The sequence below is a fragment of the Balaenoptera acutorostrata genome, chromosome 4 (assembly GCF_949987535.1).
Source record: "Balaenoptera acutorostrata chromosome 4, mBalAcu1.1, whole genome shotgun sequence".
Classification (NCBI taxonomy): domain Eukaryota; kingdom Metazoa; phylum Chordata; class Mammalia; order Artiodactyla; family Balaenopteridae; genus Balaenoptera; species Balaenoptera acutorostrata.
In genome coordinates, this window is record NC_080067.1 from 13,853,220 (window position 1) to 13,875,424 (window position 22,205).

Here is a 22,205-nt window from a genome sequence, read left to right on the forward strand (position 1 = left end):
GAGCACCTGTCAGCTCCTTGCAAGCAGATTGGAAGAAGGACTGAAGTCTGTCCTCAGGGATCCAAACAAGGTATTTGTCTACACTTGATCTACTCAGTATGGATTCAAACCCCTCACCCAAATTCCACTGGGCATCTGGTTCCCTTAGAGACAATAACAACTGCTTCCTTGGCTGCACCCCCTGTTCCTCCCTCTCCTGCCTTCCACCTGAGACCAGATATTTAAAAACATTGCAAACTTAGACCAGGTACCAAGAACAAAAATTAAAAAGAAAACAACAACAACACAACAACACAAAAAACCCCAAACTTAAAAACAGTCCTCATCCAATTTGTTTCAACTTTTAAATAAACAAACAAAACCCAACTGCAGAATTCAACATGCAATATTGCCACACAAACCACCAAAGACCACACCAATGGCCACCATAAGTATAAAATAGCAATAAAGAGCTCAGGCCCTGGAGCTTGACTGGTAAATATTAGATTTTCCACTTACCTAATCTTTCTGTTTCCTCACCTGTCTGTTTCCTCATAGGATTGTTGTATGGACAAAATTAGTTATTTTACATAAAGCACTTAGAACAGCACCTGACACTTGATAAGCACCCAATAAAGTTTAGCTAATATTAAGTTCTCACTCCAAAAAATAAATGTGTGATGTGGCCCCTGTAAGGCAGTCCCTGTTGCCCATCCCCAGGGGCTACTATGTCTAAAATGAGCACACAAATTAAGGGTAAATGTCAAAATATCCACAGTATTAAAACATCACAATATGGATGTTGATTTCCATCGACAGATGAATGGATAAAGATGTGGTACATACATACAATGGAATATTACTCAGCCATTAAAAAGAATTAATTAATGCCATTTGCAGCAATATGGATGGACCTGGAGATTATTATACTAAGTGAAGTAAGTCAGACAGAGAAAGAGAAATATCACGTGATATCACTCATATGTGGAATCAAAAAAAATTATATAAATGAACTTATTTACAAACAGAAACAGACTCACAGATTTAGAGAATAAACTTATGATTACCATGGGAGAAGGGTATGGGGGCAGGATAGACTGGTAGTTTGAGATTGATATGTACACACTGCTATATTTGAAACAGATAACCAACAAGGACCTACTGTATAGCACAGGGACCTCTGCTCAATATTCTGTAATAACATAAATGGGAAAAGAATTTGGAAAAGAATAGATACGTGTATATGTATAACTGAATCACTTTGCTGTACACCTGAAACTATCACATTGTTAATCAATTATACTCCAATATAAAATAAAAACTTTTTTAAATAAATAAAAATCATGATATAAACAGAAATGTGATCATATTCATTTCTAGAATTTTCCATCTCACCAAAATAAACCACCTGAAGACAGGAAATGCCAAAACATTTTCAAATCACTCCTCCCGCCATGCTTCTGTCCATTTCACTGGACATGCCTACCTCGAACCACTGCCCGTGGGACTGCATCTTGAGGATGACACAGGGGTCTGGTTTGGAAAGAGCATCTCTGTCGGAAATGCCTTTGCATGCCACACGCAGCTCAACTTTGGTCAGGCAGGGGCTGTTAAAGATTCCCAGTGTATTGGCAGCTGACTCATAAATGTTGCTCATCTTCTTCATTCTGTTTTAGGCAAGAAAAAGAGGAAAAAAATACATGCCAATCACCACAGTATTTGTCAAAGGAGAAAGCCTCCCAGTCACCCTTCAGGAAAATGTTCAACACACACTATCGAGTACTGAATATATTAATTATCTAGCTTTCCACAGCAGGGTCAGAGTTCCAGTGAAACAAACAAACAAACAAAACCAAAAGAAAAAACAACCAAAATACCCAATAGGTGCTAATGCACTTGGCTAAGAACACTATTTTCTTATATGATTTGCACACATTTGCATAGTAAAATTTTTAGTCTGTGAAATAATATTAACGAATTAGTGCAACAGACTGCAAACTGTAATCCAGTTCTATACTAAGTGCATGGCTTGTGTGAAATTTTACAGAGTTGTTGGTTAATCAGTTTAGTCACATTCCAAGTTGTTCAGATTCCTCCCAAATCCAGCTCTTCTTTTCCTTCTGTGTGATGGCACAGAGAAGGACAATGTCTGACCTGAAGAAACAGTCCAAATTTCCCTTCCCCAAACCCTGGCTCCCTTTCTCAAGATGCTTTCAGCAAACCAAGTCCAAGAGAGACCCAGCATCTGATCTCCTGCCTCAAGTGCATTAGTCCATTCTCTCCTTTCCCTTCTCTGCTCCTGCTACCATGTCAGAAATGTGACTGTGACCATTTGAAGGAGAGCACAAAGCCTAACCCATGGAAACAGTAGACACAAGTAAGTACTGCAGGCCTCCTTCCTGTCCTCACATGGTCACCTTTCAATGACACTTTGCATCACCAAGGCCCAGGGCTACAGGGAACCCCCAGAACCCTCCAACACTCTCCTTCTCAGAGGAGGGCTGGGCCTGTAAGGACATCGACAGAGCCTCTCAGGGGCAAAATCAATATCCTTCTCATGAAATTCTGTTTCCCTGTAGATTCCCTATGAGAAACGGCATTGGTGTCCCACAGTGGAATTTCTTCATCTGTAAAATGAAGATAATCCATCCTTCTTCCTTCCCTTCTTCCACAAATATTCAGTGAGTCCCCTTGGTACCTGGCACCATGCTAGGTTTGCGTACACCATAACCTCTTACACACACACACACACACACACAAACACACACACACACACACACACACACACACACCAGCTGGTCTCTCCAAACTTAGCAGCTAGCTCCATGCCAAAGCCAACCTTTTCCAACCTGACAATGCCCCTCTCTCATGGCAGATGTCACTGGAATTTTCTCTCCCAATGCTCCATCACAAGGCTCTCTGCCCTGCCTCCCTTCCACATTCCAACTCTCTAGTTCCCTATTTATCTAATTATTATGAACACATGTTTTTCCCTATATATGCTGAAGGGAAGTTGCACTGAATGCCAGAAAGTTATGTCCTAGAACAGAAGTGGACAAACTATGACCTGTGTGCCCAATCTGGCTTGCCACTTGCTTTGATACATAAAGTTTTGTTGGAACACAGGCCTGGTCATGCATTTACATATTTTGTGTGGTTGCCTTAATAGACTGCAGCTCAGAGTATTTGTAACAGAGGCTGCATGGCCTGCAAAGCCTGAAATACCTACTCTCTGGCCTCTTCAGAAAATGTTTCCCAGTCTCTGCTCTAAAATATCAGGTAAGGGGAGTTTGCAGTTGGAAGGAGTTGGGATTCTGTTTCAATATGTGCTGTGGGATTAGTTTGAGGGTGAGAGTTGCTCTGTCCTCTATCATACTGAATATTAATAGGGATTTTGGGACATTTGTTTTTTACATACAAGAAAATCCAAGCTCAGAGGAGATTGGAACCTTGCCTGTGTTACACAGTTATTCTAATGGAAGAGCTAATACTGAAATGCCAGTTTTCTATCTTTTAGCCCATGCTATTTTTTACCATATGTAGAATCTACAAAGTAACAGTGGATATGACAATATCCTTGATTTATTTCAACCTCCACACAGAATCATTCTTTCTATTTTTAAACAAATTTTATTCATATATAGAAAATGCACAAATCATAAGTGCACAGCTTAATAAATGATGGTTCCTCTATTTTTACAGACTGTGAGCAGACCAATTATTAGAGCAACATAGAAGGCAGAGCATATGTGAACTTCAGTTTATAAAAAAGTGCACAGAGAAGGAATAGACTAGTAGGAGGATGGTTTTGTATCAGGCAGTGTTGGAAAAAATGTTGTGAACTCTCTGTCAACTTTTTGATAAGAACAGCTTATCCTTCCTGAGTTCTGCTTTCCCAAAGCATTAGCTGGCTCCTTGGATCCACACTGCTCTTCTGAGTTCTGAGTGGCCTCTCCTATCTCTGGGAGGCATTGCTACCCCTTCCAACTGGCCCTCTCCTTACAGGCTCATGGCCAGGTCCATCCCCTTTCTCTCTCTCTCTCTCTCTTTTTCTTAAGGACTATTTTCTATTTTAGGTTCATAGCAAAATTCAGAGGAATGTTCAGAGATATCCCATATGCCACCTTCCTCTTCCATTACCTTTGTTACAATAGTGAACCTCCACTGACTCATCATAATCACCCAAAGTCCATAGTTCACATCAGGGTTCGCTCCTGGGGATGCACATTCCATGTGTTTGAACAAATGTATAATAACATGTACCCCCCATTACAGTACCATACAGAGTAGTTTCACCATCCTAACAATCCTCTGTGCTCCACTTATTCATCCCTACCTAACTCCTGGCAACCACTGATCTTTTTACTGTCAGCATAGCCTTTTCCAGAATGTCACAGAGATGGGAGCCTTTTCAGGCTGGCTCCTTTCATCCAGGACCCACTGACTCCTTTCTGTATAACACAAGCTTTCCTATAGAATGGAACACCTGCTCTAATGCCAAGTATTAATTGTGGGATGTGATGGAAAAAAGACTGTCAAGGAGACACACAGTTCCTTCCAAGGTCAAATCCTGGCTCCTTCACTCACTATGTAACCTTGAGCAGGGTTCTTAACCTCTCCTGTAGTAATACCTACCTTGAAGAGTTGCTATGAAGGGCAGATGAAATAATACATGTAAAGTAATTAGCACAATGCCAGGTATACAGTAGATGCTTCAAAAGTAGAGCTATTATTATTGTAATCTGACTGCTCTCAAGATTAAATCACTCATTCTCCCATTGCCAACTGGAACTCTCTTAGATTTTCTTGCTATTACTCCAGGATTAAGGTTCTACTTGACCCCTTAAATACATTCTGTCATTGCAGCCCACACAGTCTGGGCATAACACTCTCCACCTAAGAGCACACAACCACCTCTCAAATCAGTAGTTTGTCTGAGGATTCATACACATTAGCCGATCAGAAGGCAAATAGTAAAATATAAGTGACAATCTGATCACATAGGCCAAAAGCTGTCTAAAATAATTTAAAACTATTAGGAAAGCTTCTTGAAATATGGATTTATGCCATACCATGAATAATATATCCTAAACTGTAAGTGTACATAGTACTCTGAGATATTAGTTGGTAGTAAATTTAAATCGTTTATAAATGAATAAACAAATGAAATTGGGGCACATGTTCAGAGACTTCTTTTTTTAACCAGTGGGGTATATGATCTAAAAATATTTATGAATCATTCTTTTAGGCAAACACTTGGAGGATTTAGAGCTGGGAAAATAGACATGATGAAATAATCATTTGATAAAAATTAATCTAGTGCCAATATGATGGTTGAACTAGAGGAGAGAAGAAAGTTTATGACTGTCAAAGGGTGGTCATTATTTACTCCTCCTTTTTTCATTGATTTCACCCCCCCCTTCTTCTTCTGCTCAAGGACCTAAGAGGCTGACCTCCACTGAATGACAGCTCACTGTTGGCTAGCCTCCTGTTGCTGTGGTCTGAATGTCTGTGTCCCCCCACAAAATTCATATGTTGAAATCCTAACCCCTGAAGGTGGTGAGATTAGGAGGTGGAGACTTAGGGAAACGATTAGGTCTGAGGGTGGAACCCTCATGAATGTCATTAGTGTTCTTACAAAAGAGACCACAGAGCTCCCCGGGCCCTTCTGCCATGTGAGAACACAGTGAGAAGAGAGCCCTCACCCAACCATGCTGTCACTCTGATTGGGATGTCCAGCCTCCAGAACTGTGAGCCAAACCCCTATATGACCCAGGTCCTGAAAGGCAACTCCATCTCCAAGGTTCTCACTGCACTTTGGGAGTACTGTTTCTTCCCTTGGCTCCTTCAGGCTTACATTCATTCTAGGGTTGGGCAGGCATAAGTCCTCAGGTTTGGCCCCTGCCACCCACTGGCTGAGAACAATCAGCCAAGTCTCCAGAAAAAGGGCAGCTGTGAAACATTCACAGCCAACACTCACATCCACTGGGCACTGGGGGATGGATACACTAACCTGATAAAGGGGAACTGGGCAGAGCATCAACAGGGTCTATTTCACCACAGTGGTTAGTCTCCTTTAGGTCAGGGACTACTTCTTATACTTTACCCCAGTAGTGTTCGCCTTGATAATATTTGTAGACTGGTGATGAAACCACTACAAATACTCACTTTTGGGGGGACAGGATATAGGCCATGTCCGTGCACAAATGAAAGCCACACTTAGATGGGCATTTTGGAGATCATGAGTTCCTCTGGCTGTCCCGAGGTAGCAGCAGTCCTGACCTTGACTTTGGAGGTGGTATATAGGTCAGTGAATTCAGACTGTTTGGCCTTGGCCCAGCTGAAGCTCACTGCTGAAAGGTGATCACAAACTATGGCTCTGTCAACCAGTGATCAGCTACCTCCAGCCCCAGATAAGTGGAGTAAACAAGTAATTTCACACTCTGTTAGAGGACAGGATTAATATGGCCAGATTATCAATACATTTTCCATGGCCTATTTAAATCCTTTTGTTGCCTTTCATACAATAGCCTGGTTTTACAGAGACTAATGTCTGCTGAGAATTATTTTGGTGCAAGCTGACTTTTGGCCAATTTTAGAAGCAAATTATAATTGTCCTTTCACTTGGATAATTTAAGTTATAAAAAACCACTCCTTTAGCATATCCGCAGTCTCTAACAGGACAAACTGATCCTGAAACTTAATTAGTTTCTGAATGAGCTGAAAACAACGCCAAGACAATAGAGAGCTCAAGAGGAAAGAGAATCAGTTCGGTTTCACAGGGGACCAGCTTGTCTTAAAGCTATGTTAAGAATAAGTGCATACTGTATTTGTTTTTCTCTTTCTGACTTACTTCACTCTGTATGACAGACTCTAACTAACACATATATATGGAATCTAAGAGAAAAAAAGAAAAGGTCATGAAGAACCTAGTGGCAAGACGGGAATAAAGACACAGACCTACTAGAGAATGGACTTGAGGATATGGGGAGGGGGAGGGGTGAGATGTGACAGGGTGAGAGAGTGGCATGGACATATATACACGACCAAATGTAAAATAGATAGCTAGTGGGAAGCAGCCACACAGCACAGGCAGATCAGCTCGGTGCTTTGTGACCACCTAGAGGGGTGGGATAGGGAGGGTGGGAGGGAGGGAGATGCAAGAGGGAAGAGATATGGGGACATACGTATATGTATAACTGATTCACTTTGTTATAAAGCAGAAACTAACACACCATTGTAAAGCAATTATACCCCAATAAAGATGTTTAAAAAAAAAAAAGAAGAAGTGCATACAGGGAGATCAGCTCCTCGGTGCCTTGTGACCACCTAGAAGGGTGGGAGACGGACGGGATGTGGGGATATGTGTGTGCGTAAGGCTGATTTGCTTTGTTGTGCAGCGGAAGCTGGCGTGACAGTGTGAAGCAATTGTACTTCAATAAACATGTAAAAAAAAAAAAAGAATAACTGCATAATCTCTGTTCTGCTTGCTCTGGCATTATTTGGTCTTTTTAAACGTCACTGCACATCCGGGAAGGCTGCTATGCTGGATGTCTCTATCACACAACATTTCCATATCAATGCAAGAAATATGACAGGGTGTCTGCTATGTGCCTGGTGCTGCAGTGGACCCAGAGGCCCCGAGCATCATTCACTCAGCTGAGGAGAAACCAGGTATTGTTCCCTCGACTTCTGAATTTATTTCCTATTTAAAGTTTCCTGATCTACTGTTAGATCAAAAGTAAATTTATTCTTAGGCGGCAAGCGCGCGTGCTGGACACTAATGAGACAGCCCATCTCCTACATGTTCACATCCTGGAGCAGCTTCTCAGGCTGTACACGATCACGGATCATGCGGGGAGCTTGTTAAGACATAGTTCCTGTTACAAGAGTCTGGAGTGGAGCCTGAGACTCTGCTCCCAGGTGTCACTGATCCTGCTGCCTATGGCCCACATGTTGAGAGGCAAGGTTGTTGAATACAAACCAAGCATTTATAAAACAAGGCAAACTGCCCTAGAAGTTGTTCATCTGAAGACCAGATGCTCACGTATGAGATGTAGATGGTATAGAAGAAAAGAGTAGGGATCCAGCGTCAGAATATTTGATGCTAACCCGAACTCTGCTACTCCCTGTGTATGAGTTGGGGCGAGTTACTTGACTCCTCTGAGCCTCAGTTTTATCACGTGTGAAATGGTAATAATAATAGCTCCTGCCTTGTAGAGTTTTCCTGAGAATTAAATGAATTAAGCCTCATAATGTCTTCAGAAGAATAATGAAAACGATTATTGTCCTTCTTAAAAAGGATACCACTGAGTTCATGTAACATTTATCAAGCTCTTATATATCTGCCAAGCACTCAACATTAAGTCATGAGATCCCAGGAGAATCGTTTCACAGGCAGGAAACTGCAGCTTAGAGAAGTAAAACAACTATTCAGCCAAGTGTGATGAATAAGGATTTGAACCTAGAACTCCAGGTCCAGAATTTAGGCTCTTAACCACTCTGCTCCACTCTCCTCCCTGTGGGATAACTACTTAAGAAGACTCTCAATAGAAAAGGGAACCCTTCTGCACTGTTGGTGGGAATGTAAATTGGTGCAGCCACTATGGAGAACAGTATGGAGGTTCCTCAAAAAACTAAAAATAAAGCTGCTATATGATCCAGCAGTCCCACTCCTGGGCATATATCTGGACAAACCGATAATTCAAAATTATACATGCACCCCAATGTTCATAGCAGCACTATTCACAATAGCCAAGATGTGGAAATCCATCAGTAGATGAATGGATAAAGAAGATGTGATGTGTGTGTGTGTGTGTGTTCACACACACACAATGGAATACTACTCAGCCATAAAAAAGAATGAAATAATGTCATTTGCAGCAACATGGACGGATCTAGAGATTATCATACTAAATGAAGTAAGTCAGAATGTGAAAGACAAATACCATATGATATCACTTATATGTAGAATCTAAAGTATGACACAAATGAACTTACCTACAAAAGAGAAACAGACTCACAGACACAGAGAACCGACTTGTGGTTGCCAAGGGGGAGGGGGTGGGGGAGGGATGGATTGGGAGTTTGGGATTAGCAGATGCAAACTCATATATAGGATGGATAGACAACAAGGTCCTACTATATATAGCACAAGGAACTGTATTCAATATCCTGTGATAAACCATTATGGAAAAGGATATAAAAAAGTATACATGTATAACTGAATCACTCTGCTGTATAGTAGAAATTAAGACAACATTGTAAACCAACTATACTTCAATTATTAAAAATTTTTTAAAAAGAAGACTCTCAATAAAAGGGGCAACTGGGGACTTACACCACACAACACTTGCCCAAATGTTCCTGACTTACCTGGTTCCCCTGAGTGTCACATTGTACTGCCCCTCCCTCTTTCGGTCTATCCCCCAAAACTTCTGGCGCCCTTCTCTCTCAGTCCTTGAAACTTTTAAATTCCTTATTATTTTTTCCTTCATAGAGAGCTCCTTTTTTTTATAAATTAACCTGTCCTCTAGGTTCCCTTCCTCTCACAGCTTTAATCATAATGCATCCTGCTCAGGCTCCCTCGGCTCCTGGTTTGCCAGCACAAACACTGAATCTTCCCATGAGGGCTGAAAAGGGAGAAAAGCCTATAGTGCTCTATAAATCTCTTTTAAAAATAGCTTATTTTCCTAGCCACTAATACTAACGGCACCAGTAACAAACTGCACAGACAGTGTTTCACTGAATTCTTGAGACAGTCTCTTGAGATAAGTATTGCCAGCCCCACTTCACAGATGTAAAAGTAAGACTCATGGTGGTTAAATCACAGCTGCCAAGTGACAGAGTCAGGAATCAAGCCTGGGTCTAATGGACTCCACAATCTGTGTTTTTGACCATTTCTTATAAAATGATTTACACTCTTAATTAGATTAACAATTATTTTCCTTCTAGATCATGCAAAGGCAAACTTAAAACCCGCTCCAATCTTAATAAAATCTCTAAGGTGTACTATGTACATTAATGAGATTGTGCTCTAGCAGCCTTTAAAAATTCACTTTTCTTTCTTCCCCTTACTCTCAAAGCAGCCCAAGTCACTTTTGGAACTGTTTGTAACGGTAGCCTCACCAACAAGTTGAGGGGTCTGGGAACTCAGTGCCCCTACCCGGATGATTTCATCAGTGAGCATCAGTGAGTTATCATTGGTGGGGCTACACCACCAGAAAACCCAGAAATAAAACCACATGAACCACAAAAGGCCATGGTGCTAATGAATAAGATTCAACATTGACAATATGTAGACATGAATGTTTTTCTTGAAACATTCAAGAAACATATGTCAAATCACTCAAGTGCAGTAAATTATTATTTCAGTCATTTCCTGACTTTCTAATTTGAGACAACCGAGAGACCAAAAGAAAAAAATCCAGCAGAGATCCTATTTACTGAAAAAGAGCTTTCTTGGGAAAATGTACATAAGGAATCAGATATATCGATGTTCTAGGAACTTCCGGGCTCACATTTGTGTCTCTGACAATGAGTCATAAACATGAGATTTTTCTAGAAAGCAATTATGTCCATTGCATCACATTCCTATTAATTTTATAGCACTCAAATGTCACCCATTTTTAGGAGAAGAACTGGATATACAAATTTAACTGGACGATTACAAAGGCTGACAAAATTTTAAAAGTGAAACATGAACAAAATGTCAAAGGAAATCGTATGAATAACTGTCTCCTCCCTGTAACAGCCACTCCTTTTCTTACCACACCAAAGGCAACTATAGATCCTGAATGAGAGAGAAAAAGCAAGTTCAGATGATGTTTTATTATTTTGGCACTGAAATAATTTCCTCCTGTTTCTCAGGCAACTAAATTTACCCAGTAAAAAGATCAAATCCCAGTCTTCTTTTGTTCAGTTATTTTCCCTTTTTAATATAATCACAGGGTGGATTCTTCCATTAATGTCATGCTAAAAGGAAGCTGGGGGCTCACAAAGTGGATTTTGTGCTTCTGGTCTCATATATGTGGCTAAATTTAAAAGCAAACAGGAGCAACATTATTTTTATGTTCAACAGGAGAAACTATAGACAGTATATGAAGCCAGAAGCCAATTTCCTTGAAAAAGCATGGTAATGGATCTACTGATGGGTCTTGTTCTGCTCCTACATCTCGTTTAAGACTTGCTTCTGCTTTGAACGACATCCTAGCATTAACAGGCTTTTGTTTAATTGGCATAGGACAGCATCGTGTGTTTTGGGAAAGAAGAGGGGGGTTAAGTAGATGACAAAGTGAAAAGGAACTACCTCTTAGGATACAGAACACAACGTCTAGTTCAGTGCTGCCAAGTAGAAATACGTGTGTTGATGGACATTTTCTTTACCTACGTTGTCCAATATAGTGGCCAAAAGCACTTGAGCTGGGGCTAGTGCAATTGAGGAAATGAATGTTTAACTTTATTTAGTTTTAACTTAAATTTAAATAGCCACCTGTGGCTGGTGGCTACCATAACTGACATGTGCTGGACATATTGTATTAAACTACTGTTCATAGCATTCTTTCTTTTTTCCCTTTGTTTCTCCTGAAGACTAAAACTGAATGTTATTGCTCAAAAGAACCTTCCAACATGAATGTGATGTCAAGGACCTCAACTCAAAGCAAGTCATGGAAACAGGGCTCTTTTATTTTTATTTTTAAAATAAATTTATTTATTTATTTATTTTTGGCTCTGTTAGGTCTTTGTTGCTGTGCGCGGGCTTTCTCTAGTTGCGGTGAGTGGGGGCTATTCTTCGTTGCAGTGAGCGGGCTCCTCATTGTCATGGCTTCTCTTGTTGCAGAGCACAGGCTCTAGGCGTGCGGGCCTCAGTAGCTGTGGCACGTGGGCTCAACAGTTGTGGCTTGTGGGCTCTAGAGCTCAGGCTCAGTAGTTGTGGAGCACGAGCTCAGTTGCTCCGCAGCATGTGGGATCTTCCCCGGCCAGGGCTCGAACCTGTGTCCCCTGCATTGGCAGGCAGATTCCTAACCATTGCGCCACCAGGGAAGCCCAGGACTCTTTTATAAGAGAAATCTATTTCCCACTCTTTAGTGGAGACTGGACACAGAGGTGCTAAAAGGACTTAGCAAGTCCAGGTTTGGCCCATAGGCTTTTCCTCATTTGCCAGGGCCAGTTGCTCAGTGGTGAATGCTTGCAGTACTGCACAGAGACAGACTGCATGAGAAAGAGTGTGGTTAATTAACAATGTCTGCCATCCACACTCTTGGGGTGGGGGAACGTGGCAGCCTAAGGAAGATATTGGAGTGAGGTTCTCCTTAGAACATTTTTTTAAAACTTTTAATTTTGTATTGGAGTATAGTTGATTAACAATGTGTTAGTTTCAGGTGTACAACAAAGTGATTCAGTTATACGTATACATGTATTTATTCTTTTTCAAATCCTTTTCCCAGTTAGGTTGTCACAAAATGTTAAGAAGAGTTCCCTGTGCTATACAGTAGGTCCTTGTTGGTTATTTTAAATATAGCAGTGCATACATGTCAATCCTAAACTCCCTAATGATCCCTCCCCCCTCTCCAAAATTTACAAATAGCTCATGTGGCTTAATATCATCAAAACAAACAACCCATCAAAAAATGGGCAGGAGACCTAAATAGACATTTCTCCAAAGAAGACATACAGATGGCAAAGAGGCACATGAAAAGATGTTCAAAATCACTAATTATTAGAGAAATGCAAGTCAAAACTACAATGAGATATCACCTCACACCAGTCAGAATGGCTGTCATCAAAAAATCCACAAACAATAAATGCTGGAGTGTGGAGAGAAGGGAACCCTCCTACAGTGTTGGTGGTAATGTAAATTGGTGCAGCCACTGTGGAGAACAGTATGGATGTTCTTTAAGAAACTAGAACTTCTTTCTAATGTGGCATTGCCTTTATGTCTGATGTGTAATAATGTTTCTACAGAAAGTTTCAAAATGGCAAAACATAAGCTTTGTGGCAATGGCCTTGCTGAAGTAGCAATGGATGAAAACAAATGAGAGATGAGAATTGAGGTAGAAGTACTATGTAAAGTGGGTGTGATTTGGGGAGTGGAGAGAGGACTGCTGAAAAGGGAGGCTGTTCTAGAGGATAACAACATATCCATCTCAGATATCAGTCGTCAGGATACTTCAGTGAAGAGGAAAGCCGCAGCCAATGTGGAAGTTATGGTATCTGCATGTCAGTATTCACACATGGACACAAACACACATTCATTCTCTCCCTCTCTCTCTTCCTTCCTCTCCTGTTGAATTTCCATAGTACCAGAGTACAGGGTGGGACTGCTGTTGTGTAACAATGTGAGAAATTTATATTCAGTGGAGGAGTCTGGAAAGGAAAGAAACAGTCTCCCCATGAGCACTGAGAAACTTCAGGGGTCCTCTGACAGCATGAAGACATACTGACTGAATGGCTCAAGTTTAGGCACCTGGGCAAGGTATGTGTAAGACATGATTAGATGATGAGGAAACCTGACAGATGCCATGCATGTGGGGGCTGGGAGTTCTATAGATGTCCATCCGCACTGCCTGTGAAGAGAATATGAACACAGGAAAACCTGCAGGTTCCAGTGTAGGCAGAGACCAGAGAAATAAGTGCCACAGGAAAACCATAACAGCAACAATGAAACCAACCACAACAACTGTTTTTGCATACTTGGGTGACCAGCACTGTGCTCAGTGCTGCCAGCTACACCATCACATTCAATCCTTTCAATACTTATTAAGGGTAACTCAGTATTATTTCAGTTCTACAGATGAGAAAACTGAGATTCAGAAAATCTAAGTAAATTCCTAGATCACATAATCAAAAAAAACGAAGGGGGCAGGATTCAATTGTATTCTTTTTAACTCCAAAGTTACAGGATTCTGTCTGTAATATTATTCAGCCTCCTTTGCATACCTTAACATCTCAGTTCAGTTTCTAGTTCTATTTGTGTCCCTTCACACTAACAGTCCCAGAGTGTTATATCTCTTTCATTCATTTATTCATTCATAAAATATTTATTTAACATTTCAGATGTGTGCTGGGAACCATGCTGGGTACTGGGAATTACAAAGAGGAAAAGACAGGGCCACTAACTCCAAGGAGCTTGCAGGCAAATGGGAAATAAACAGATTAAGTTTTTTTTTAAATTTTTACTGGAGTATAGTTGATTTACAATGTTGTGTTAGTTTCTTGAGTTACAGAAAGGTGAATCAGTTATACATATAAATCCACTCTTTTTTAAGTTCTTTTCTCATATAAGTCATTACAAAGTATTGAGTAGAGTTCCCTGTGCTACATGTTAGGTCCTTACTAGTTATTTAATTTATATATAGTAGTGTGTATATGTCAATCCCAATCTCCCATTTTATCCCTCCCCCCCTTTCCCCCTTGGTAACCATAAGTTTGTTTTCTACATCTGTGACTCTTTTTCTGTTTTGTAAATAAGTTCATTTGTACCATTTTTTTTAAGATTCCACATATAAATGATATCAAATGATATTTGTCTATCTCTTACTTACTTAACTCAGTATGACAATCTCTAGGTCCATCCATGTTGCTGCAAATAGCATTATTTTTTATTCTTTTTTATGGCTGAGTAATATTCCATTGTGTGTGTGTGTGTGTGTGTGTGTGTGTGTGTGTGTGTGTGTGTGTGTATATATATACACCACATCTTCTTTATCCATTCCTCTGTCATGGTCATTTAGGTTGCTTCATGTCCTGGCTATTGTAAATAATGCTGCAATGAACACTGGGGTACATGTATCATTTCAAATTAAGGTTTTCTCCAGATATAAGCCCAGGAGTGGGATTGCTGGATCATATGGTAGTTCTACTCTTAGTTTTTAAAGGAACCTCCATACTCTTTCCAGAGTGGCTGTACCAATTTACATTCCCACCAACAGTGTAGGAGGGTTTCCTTTTCTCCACACCTGCTCTAGCATTTATTGTTTGTAGATTTTTTGATGATGGCCATTCTGACTGGTGTTGAGGTGATATTGCATTGTAGTTTTGATTTGCATAATAATTAGTGATGTTGAGCATATTTCCATGTACTTTTTAGCTATCTGTGTGTCTTCTTTGGAGAAATGTCTATTTAGGTCTTCTGCCCATTTTTCGATTGGGTTGTTTGGTTTTTTGATATTGAGCTGCATGAGCTGTTCGTATATTTTGGAGATTAATCCCTTGTCTGTCACTTCATTTGCAAATATTTTCTCCATACTGTGGGTAGTCTTTTTGTTTGGTTTATGGTTTCCTTTGCTATGCAAATGCTTTAAAGTTTAATTAGGTCCCATTTCTTTCTTTTTGCTTTTATTTTCATTACTGTAGGAGGTGGGGGTCAAAAAAGATCTTGCTGTGATTTATGACAGAGAGTATTCTGCCACTGTTTTCCTCTAAGAATTTTACAGTATCCAGTCTTACATTTAGGTCTTTAATCCAGTTTGAGTTTATTTTTGTGTATGGTGTTAGGGAGTGTTCTAATTTCATTCTTTTACATGTAGCCTCCAGTTTTCCCAGCACCGCTTATTGAAGAGGCTGCCTTTTCTCCATTGTATATTCTTGCCTCCCTTGTCATAGATTAGGTGACCATAGGTGCGTGGCACTATGGACTTCCTATCCTGTTCCATTGATCTATTTCTGTTTTTGTGCCAGTACCATACTGTTTTGATTACTGTAGCTTTGTAGTATAATCTGAAGCCATGGAGCCTGATTCCTCCAGACCATTTGTCTTTCTCAAGATTGCTTTGGCTATTTGGGGTCTTTTGTGTTTCCATACAAATTGTAAAATTTTTTGTTCTAATTCTGTGAAAAATGCTATTGGTAATTTGATAAAGGATTGCATTGAATCTGTAGATTGTTTTGGGTTGTATAGTCATTTTGACAATATTTATTCTTCCAAACCAAGAACATGGTATATGTCTCCATCTGTTTGTGTCACCTTTGATTTGTTTCATCAGTATCTTATAGTTTTCTGAGTAGAGGTCTTCTGCCTTCTTAGGTAGGTTTATTCCTAGGTATTTTACTCTTTTTGATGTGATGGTAAATGGAATTGTTTCCTTAATTTATCTTTCTGATCTTTCATTCTTTCTTATCATCACTGTGATAAAGCCCACTTGATCATGGTGTATGATCCTTTTAATGTGATGTTGGATTTTCTTTGCTAGTAACTTGTTAAGGACTTTTGTGTCTGTGGTCATCAGTATTATTGGCCTGTAATTTTCATTTTTTGTGGTATCTTTGTCTGGTTTTGGTATCAAGGTGATGGTAGCCTTATAGAATGAGCTTGGCAGTATTCCTTCCTCTGCAATTTTTTGGAATAGTTTGAGAAGCATAAGTGTTAACTCTTCCCTAAATGTTTGATAGAATTCACCCGTGAAGCCATCTGGTCAGACTTTTGTTTGTTTTGGAAGTTTTAAAATCAGTTTCAATTTTAGTACTTGTGATTGGTCTGTTCATATTTTCTATTTCTTCCTGGTTCAGTCTTGGAAGGTTGTAACTTTAGAAGAATTTGTCCATTTCTTCTAGGTCGTCCATTTTATTGGCATATAGTTGCTTTTAGTAGTCTCTTATGATCTGTGGTGTCAGCTGTAACTTCTCCTTTTTCATTTCTAATTTTATTGATTTGAGTAATCGCCCTCTTTTTCTTGATGAGTCTGGCTAAAGGTTTATCAATTTTGTTATGTTCTCAAAGAAGCAGCTTTTAGTTTCATTGATCCTTGCTATTTTCTTCATTTTTATTTCATTTATCATCTCTGCTCTGATTTTTATGATTTCTTTCCTTCTACTAACTTTGGTTTTTTTTTGGTTCTTCTTTCTCTAGTTGCTTTAGGTGTAAGGTTAGACGGTTTATTTGAGGTTTTTCTTGTTTCCTGAGTTAGGATTGAATTGCTATAAACTTCCCTCTTAGAACTGCTTTTGCTGCATCCCATAGGTTTTAGATTGTCGTGTTTTTGTTGTCATTTGTCTCCGGGTATTTTTTGATTTCTTCAGTGATCCATTGGTTGTTTAGTAACATATTGTTTAGCCTCCATGTGTTTGTGTTTTATACAGTTTTTTTTTTTCCTGTAATTGATTTCTAATCTTATAGCATTGTGGTTGGAAAAGATGCTTGATATGATTTCAATTTTCCTAGATTTACTGAGGCTTGATTTGTGGCCCAAGATGTGATCTGTCCTGGAGAATGTTCCATGTGCACTTGAGAAGAAAGTGTATTCCGCTGCTTTTGGATAGACTGTCCTATAGATATCATTTAAGTCTATCTGGTCTAATATTTCATTTATTAATTTTCTGTCTGGATGATCTGTCCATTGTTGTAATTGGGGTGTTAAAGTCTTCCACTATTATTGTGTTACTGTCACTTTCCCCTTTTATGGCTATGAGTATTCACCTTACATATTGAGGTGCTCCTATGTTGGGTGCACATATATTTACAATTGTTATATCTTTTTCTTGGATTGATCCCTTGATTATTATGTAGTGTCCTTCTTTGTACCTTGTAACAGTCTTTATTTTAAAGTCTATTTTGTCTGATATGAGTATTGCTACTTCAGCTTTCTTTTGATTTCCATTTGCATGGAATATCTTTTTCCATCCCCTCACTTTCAGTCTCTATGTTTCCCTAGGTCCGAAGTGAGTCTCTTGTAGACAGCATGTATACAGGTCTTGCTTTTGTATCCATTCAGCCACTCTATGTCTTTTGGTTGCAGCATTTAATACATTTGCATTTAAGGTAATTAACAATATGTATGTTCCTATTGCCATTTTCTCAATTGTTTTGGGTTTGTTTTTGTAGGTATTTTTTTTTCCCTTACTCTTTTCTTCTCTTCTCTTGTGGTTTGATGACCATCTTTAGGGTTGTTTTTGGTTGCTTTTTCTTTTTTGTGTGTGTATGTATTGTAGATTTTTGGTTTGTGGTTACCATTAGGTTTCAATATAGCAGGTTTTATATGTACAAGTTTGTTTTAAGTTGCTGGTCTGTTTCCCACCTACAGAAGCTCCATTTGTTGTAAAGCTGGTTTGGTGGTGATGAATTTTCTTAGCTTTTGCTTGTCTATAAAGCTTTTGATTTCTCTTTTGAATCTGAATGAGAGCTTTGCTGGGTAGAGTATTCTTGGTTGTAGGTTTTTCCTTTCATCACTTTAAACATGTCATGCCACTCCCTTCTGGCCTGCAGAGTTTCTGCTGAAAAATCGGCTGATAACCTCATGGGGATTCTCTTGTATGTTATTTGTTGCTTTACCATTGTTGCTTTTAATGTTTTTTCTTTGTCTTCAATTTTTGTCAGTTTGATTAATATGTGTCTTGGCATGTTCCTCCTTGGTACATGGGACTCTGCACTTCCTGGACTTGAGTAAGTGTTTCCTTTCTTATGTTAGCAAGTTTTTTGCTATAATACCTTCAAATATTTTCTCAGGCCCTTTCTCTTTCTCTTCTCCTTCTGGGACCAATATAATGTGAATGTGGGTATGTTTAATATTGTCCAAGAGGTCCCTGAGACTGTCCTAATTTCTTTTCATTCTTTTTTCTTTATGCTGTTCTGTGGCAGTAATATCCATCACTCTGTCTTCTAGCTCACGTATTCGTTCTTCTTCCTCAGTTATTCTGCTCTTGAGTCTTCTTAGTGTTTTTTTCATTTCAGATATTGTATTGTTCACCTCTATTTGTTCTTTAAATCATCTAGTTCCTTATTAAACATTTCTTGTATCTTCTCAATCTGTGCCTCAATTCTTTTTCAAGATTTTGGATCATCTTTACTATCATTACTCTGGATTCTTTTTTCAAAAGATTACCTATCTCTTCTTCATTTAGTTGTTCTTGTAACTTTTTATCTCATTGCCTCATCTCTAACATATTTCTCTGTTGTCTCATTTTGTTCTGGTGTTGTGGTCTCCTTTCTGCAGCCTGTGGGACTGTAGTTCCTCTTGCTTCTGGTGTCTGCCCCCTGGTGGGTGAGGTTGGTCTAGTGGCTTGTGTAGGAGGGACTGGCAGGAGGGACTGGTGCCTGCCCTCTGGTGGGTGGAGCTAGGTCTTGTCCCTCTGATGGGCAGGGCCATGTCAAGGGGTATGTTTTGAGGTGGCTGTGAGCTTAGTACAACTTTAGACAGCCTGCCTTCTGATGGGTGAAGGCAGTGTTCCTATCTTGTTGGTTGTTTCACCTGAGACTTTCTAGCACTGGAGCCTGCAGGTTGTTGTGTGAGGTCAGGTCTTGGTACCAAAGTGTGGAACTCTGGGAGATCTCACTCTGATCAATATTCCCTGATGCTTCTGCTACCAGTGTCCTTGCCCCCACAGTGAGCTACAGTCAACCTTTGCCTCTTCAGGACACCCTCCAAGATCCCTAGGTAGGTCCAGCCCAGGTTCCTATGGAGGTACTTCTTTGTGCTGGGTTCTAGTGCATGTGAGACCTTGTGTGCACCCTCCAAGAGTGGAGTCTCTGTTTCCCCCAGCCCTGTGGAGCTCCTGCACTCAAGCCCCACTGGCCTTCAAGGCTAAATGCTCTGGGGGTTCTTCCTCCAGATACCAGACCCTCAGACTGTCTTGGAGGGCTATTTTTACATGGGAACATCCCTGTGTAACCTGCATGGGTTTAATAATTTTTGTTGTGAGGGCTGTTTTTAATATAGATGTCTGCCACCTCTTTCTTCAGTGCATGCTGCTCATTATCCCCTTGATAAGAGGTGTGACTGAAGTTGTGGTGACCAGAGTCTGCCCTGGATACTGAATGGGGCTTCCCCTTTGCTCTGTGGTTGTCACTGCCCCGTCAGAGTTGGGGTCTCCTCCCTAGTTGTTGGAGTAGAGGTCCCCAGAGCTGTTTCTTAGCTGTGTTTCTGATTTGTGGTGCAAGGTAGGTGGGATTGGAGCACTCCCACTGGGAGAGAAGCCACTGAGTATTCCTCCTCTGGAGCTGTTCACCTGTGGGTGTGCTCTGTTGTGTCACCTTTCACCTGTTGTGCGAGCTCTCAGATTACACTGTTTTTGGCACTGCTCTTGGCCCCACCTTAACCATAGGTATGCTGGCAATTGGCCCTGGTGTCTCTCTGAAATTGTTTTCACCAGGCCACCAGCATAGATCCACTGAAGTCAGGTCCCAAGATTGCAGTAATTATGGATCTGGACCCACTGTGGGCACTATGGGGGCAGCTCAGACTCTGGCCTGGTCCAACACCCACATGTATGTGCCCACAGAGTCTACAGCTGCTAAAGATAGACCCATCTTGGCTGCAGGAGGACTTGTTGTCTGTTTAGATGTTCTGCAGGAGCTGAGTTTACAAAGCTGGTCATAGGGGTGTCAATCCACAGTCTGTGCAGCTGGAAGGAGAGATTTCAGCTTTTCTTCCTTAGTTGCATGGCCCCTGGGGTTCAGCTGTGGTTTCAGCCCCACTTCTGAGTGTGGGCCACCCACAGGTGTCTGCTCCTGAGATTCCTCTGGAGCACACAAGAGTGCCTCAGCAAAGAGGGGGCATGGAGGTAGCAGTGGTCAGGGTCACAAGAGTGCCCGTCACAGTAGGGATGAGGTGCAGAGGAAGAGGTGGCAGCCACTGGGGTTGCAGGAGTCCTGGCCCTGGTGGGAGCCCTTCCTACTTTCCAGGGAGGCAGGAGCCAGCGTGTGAGGAGAGAGGCCACAATGGTGGCCCCACCCCTTATGCATCACTCAACAATGCCACTTCACTTCAATGGCAGTCCAGGTTTTTGCCACAAGCATTACGGTTGCGGATTTCCTCATTCCCATCCCCTCAGGCTGTCTCCTCGCAGCAACAGCAGTCCTCTCCCCAGATCTGTTCTCTAAACCCCACGTTCCAGCACCCAGCCCCTGTCCACACTGGCAGACACAAATCTCAGGCTGGGGCACACAGCGTTGTGGCATGGACCATCTGTGTAGGTCTCACCCTGTCCTGCCTGACACACCGGTTGCTGCACTCTCCTCCGATAAGCTGCACTCTCCTCCGATAACCCCTAAAGACCCCTTTCTCTACCAACTGATCTTCTCACTGGTGAGGGGGCTTCCCCGGATGCAGGAACCCCTCCTGTCCTTCAGCTCCCCTCCAGGGGCACAGGTCTCTCCCGCTTCCTTTCCTCTTCCTTTTCCCTTCTTCTTTCTTTCATCCTGCTTGGTTATGCAAGGATATTTCTTGTCATTTTAGGTGTCCAAGGTCCTCTGCTAGTGTTCAGCAGGTGCTCTGTGAGAATCGTTCCATTTGTAGATTTGTGGGGAGAGATGAACTCCACATCCTTGTACTCCTCCACCATCTTGACTCTCACAGGTAAGTATTTATAATAGATTAATTTTGCCTGTTATTCCTTCTGCCACATTTCTATTAAAATAGCCATGGAGAACCTCAGAAACTAGCAATAGCACTAAAAGGAAAAAACATCCAAGTGGAAATCCCGCTGACTGTTTTCTACATAACAATGTGCTATGGAACCATTGTTCTATTTTGTGAGGTACTAACAGATACTCTCAAAAGTAGAAAATGGTAGGTTTTATAACATAAAGCAGGTTCTTTTACAGTAGAGAGTTTCTGCTGTATGTGAATATTCTCTGTAACCAAAAAGGAGATATGGTATATAATGTTTTCTAAACTTATTTACTCACAGAAAAATTTCATGGCTGCACCAACTTACATTCCCACCAACAGTGTAGGAGGGTTCCCTTTTCTTCACACCCTCTCCAGAATTTATTATTTGTAGATTTTTTGATGATAGCCATTCTGACTGGTGTGAGGTGATACCTCATTGTAGTTCTGATTTGCATTTCTCTAACAATTAGCGATGTTGAATATCTTTCAATATGCATGTTGGCCATCTGTATGTTGGTGCAGCCACTATGGAAAACAGTATGGTTATTCCTTTAAAAACTAAAAATATAGGTACCGTATGACCCAGGAATCCACTCCTGGGCATATATCTGGAAAAGATTAAAACTCTAATTTGAAAAAATACATGCACTCCTATGTTCAATGCAGCACTATTTATAATAGCCAAGACATGGAAACAACCCAAGTGCCCATCAACAGACATTTGGTTTAAGAAGATGTGAAAAAAGTCAGACATAGTAAGATAAATATTATATGATATCACTTATATGTGGAATCTAAAAAATAATAGAAATGAATCTATATGTAAAACAGAAACAGATTTATAGACATAGAAAACAAACTTGTGGTTACCAAAGAAGAAAGTGTGTGTGTGTGGGGGGGGGG

At 40.7% G+C, this 22,205-nt stretch overlaps 1 protein-coding gene across 3 annotated transcripts in view; it reads right to left on the bottom strand.

Moving 5' to 3' along the window:
• CPNE4 (copine 4) overlaps positions 1-22,205 on the bottom strand; it is a 630,288-nt gene that overhangs the window by 451,133 nt on the left and 156,950 nt on the right. For all 3 annotated transcript variants that reach the window (XM_057546089.1, XM_057546087.1, XM_057546088.1), the window contains one exon: positions 1,466-1,646. In XM_057546089.1, the coding sequence (XP_057402072.1) occupies positions 1,466-1,645 (180 nt within the window). In that variant the 5' untranslated portion in view covers position 1,646. The remainder of the gene's footprint in view (positions 1-1,465; positions 1,647-22,205) is intronic.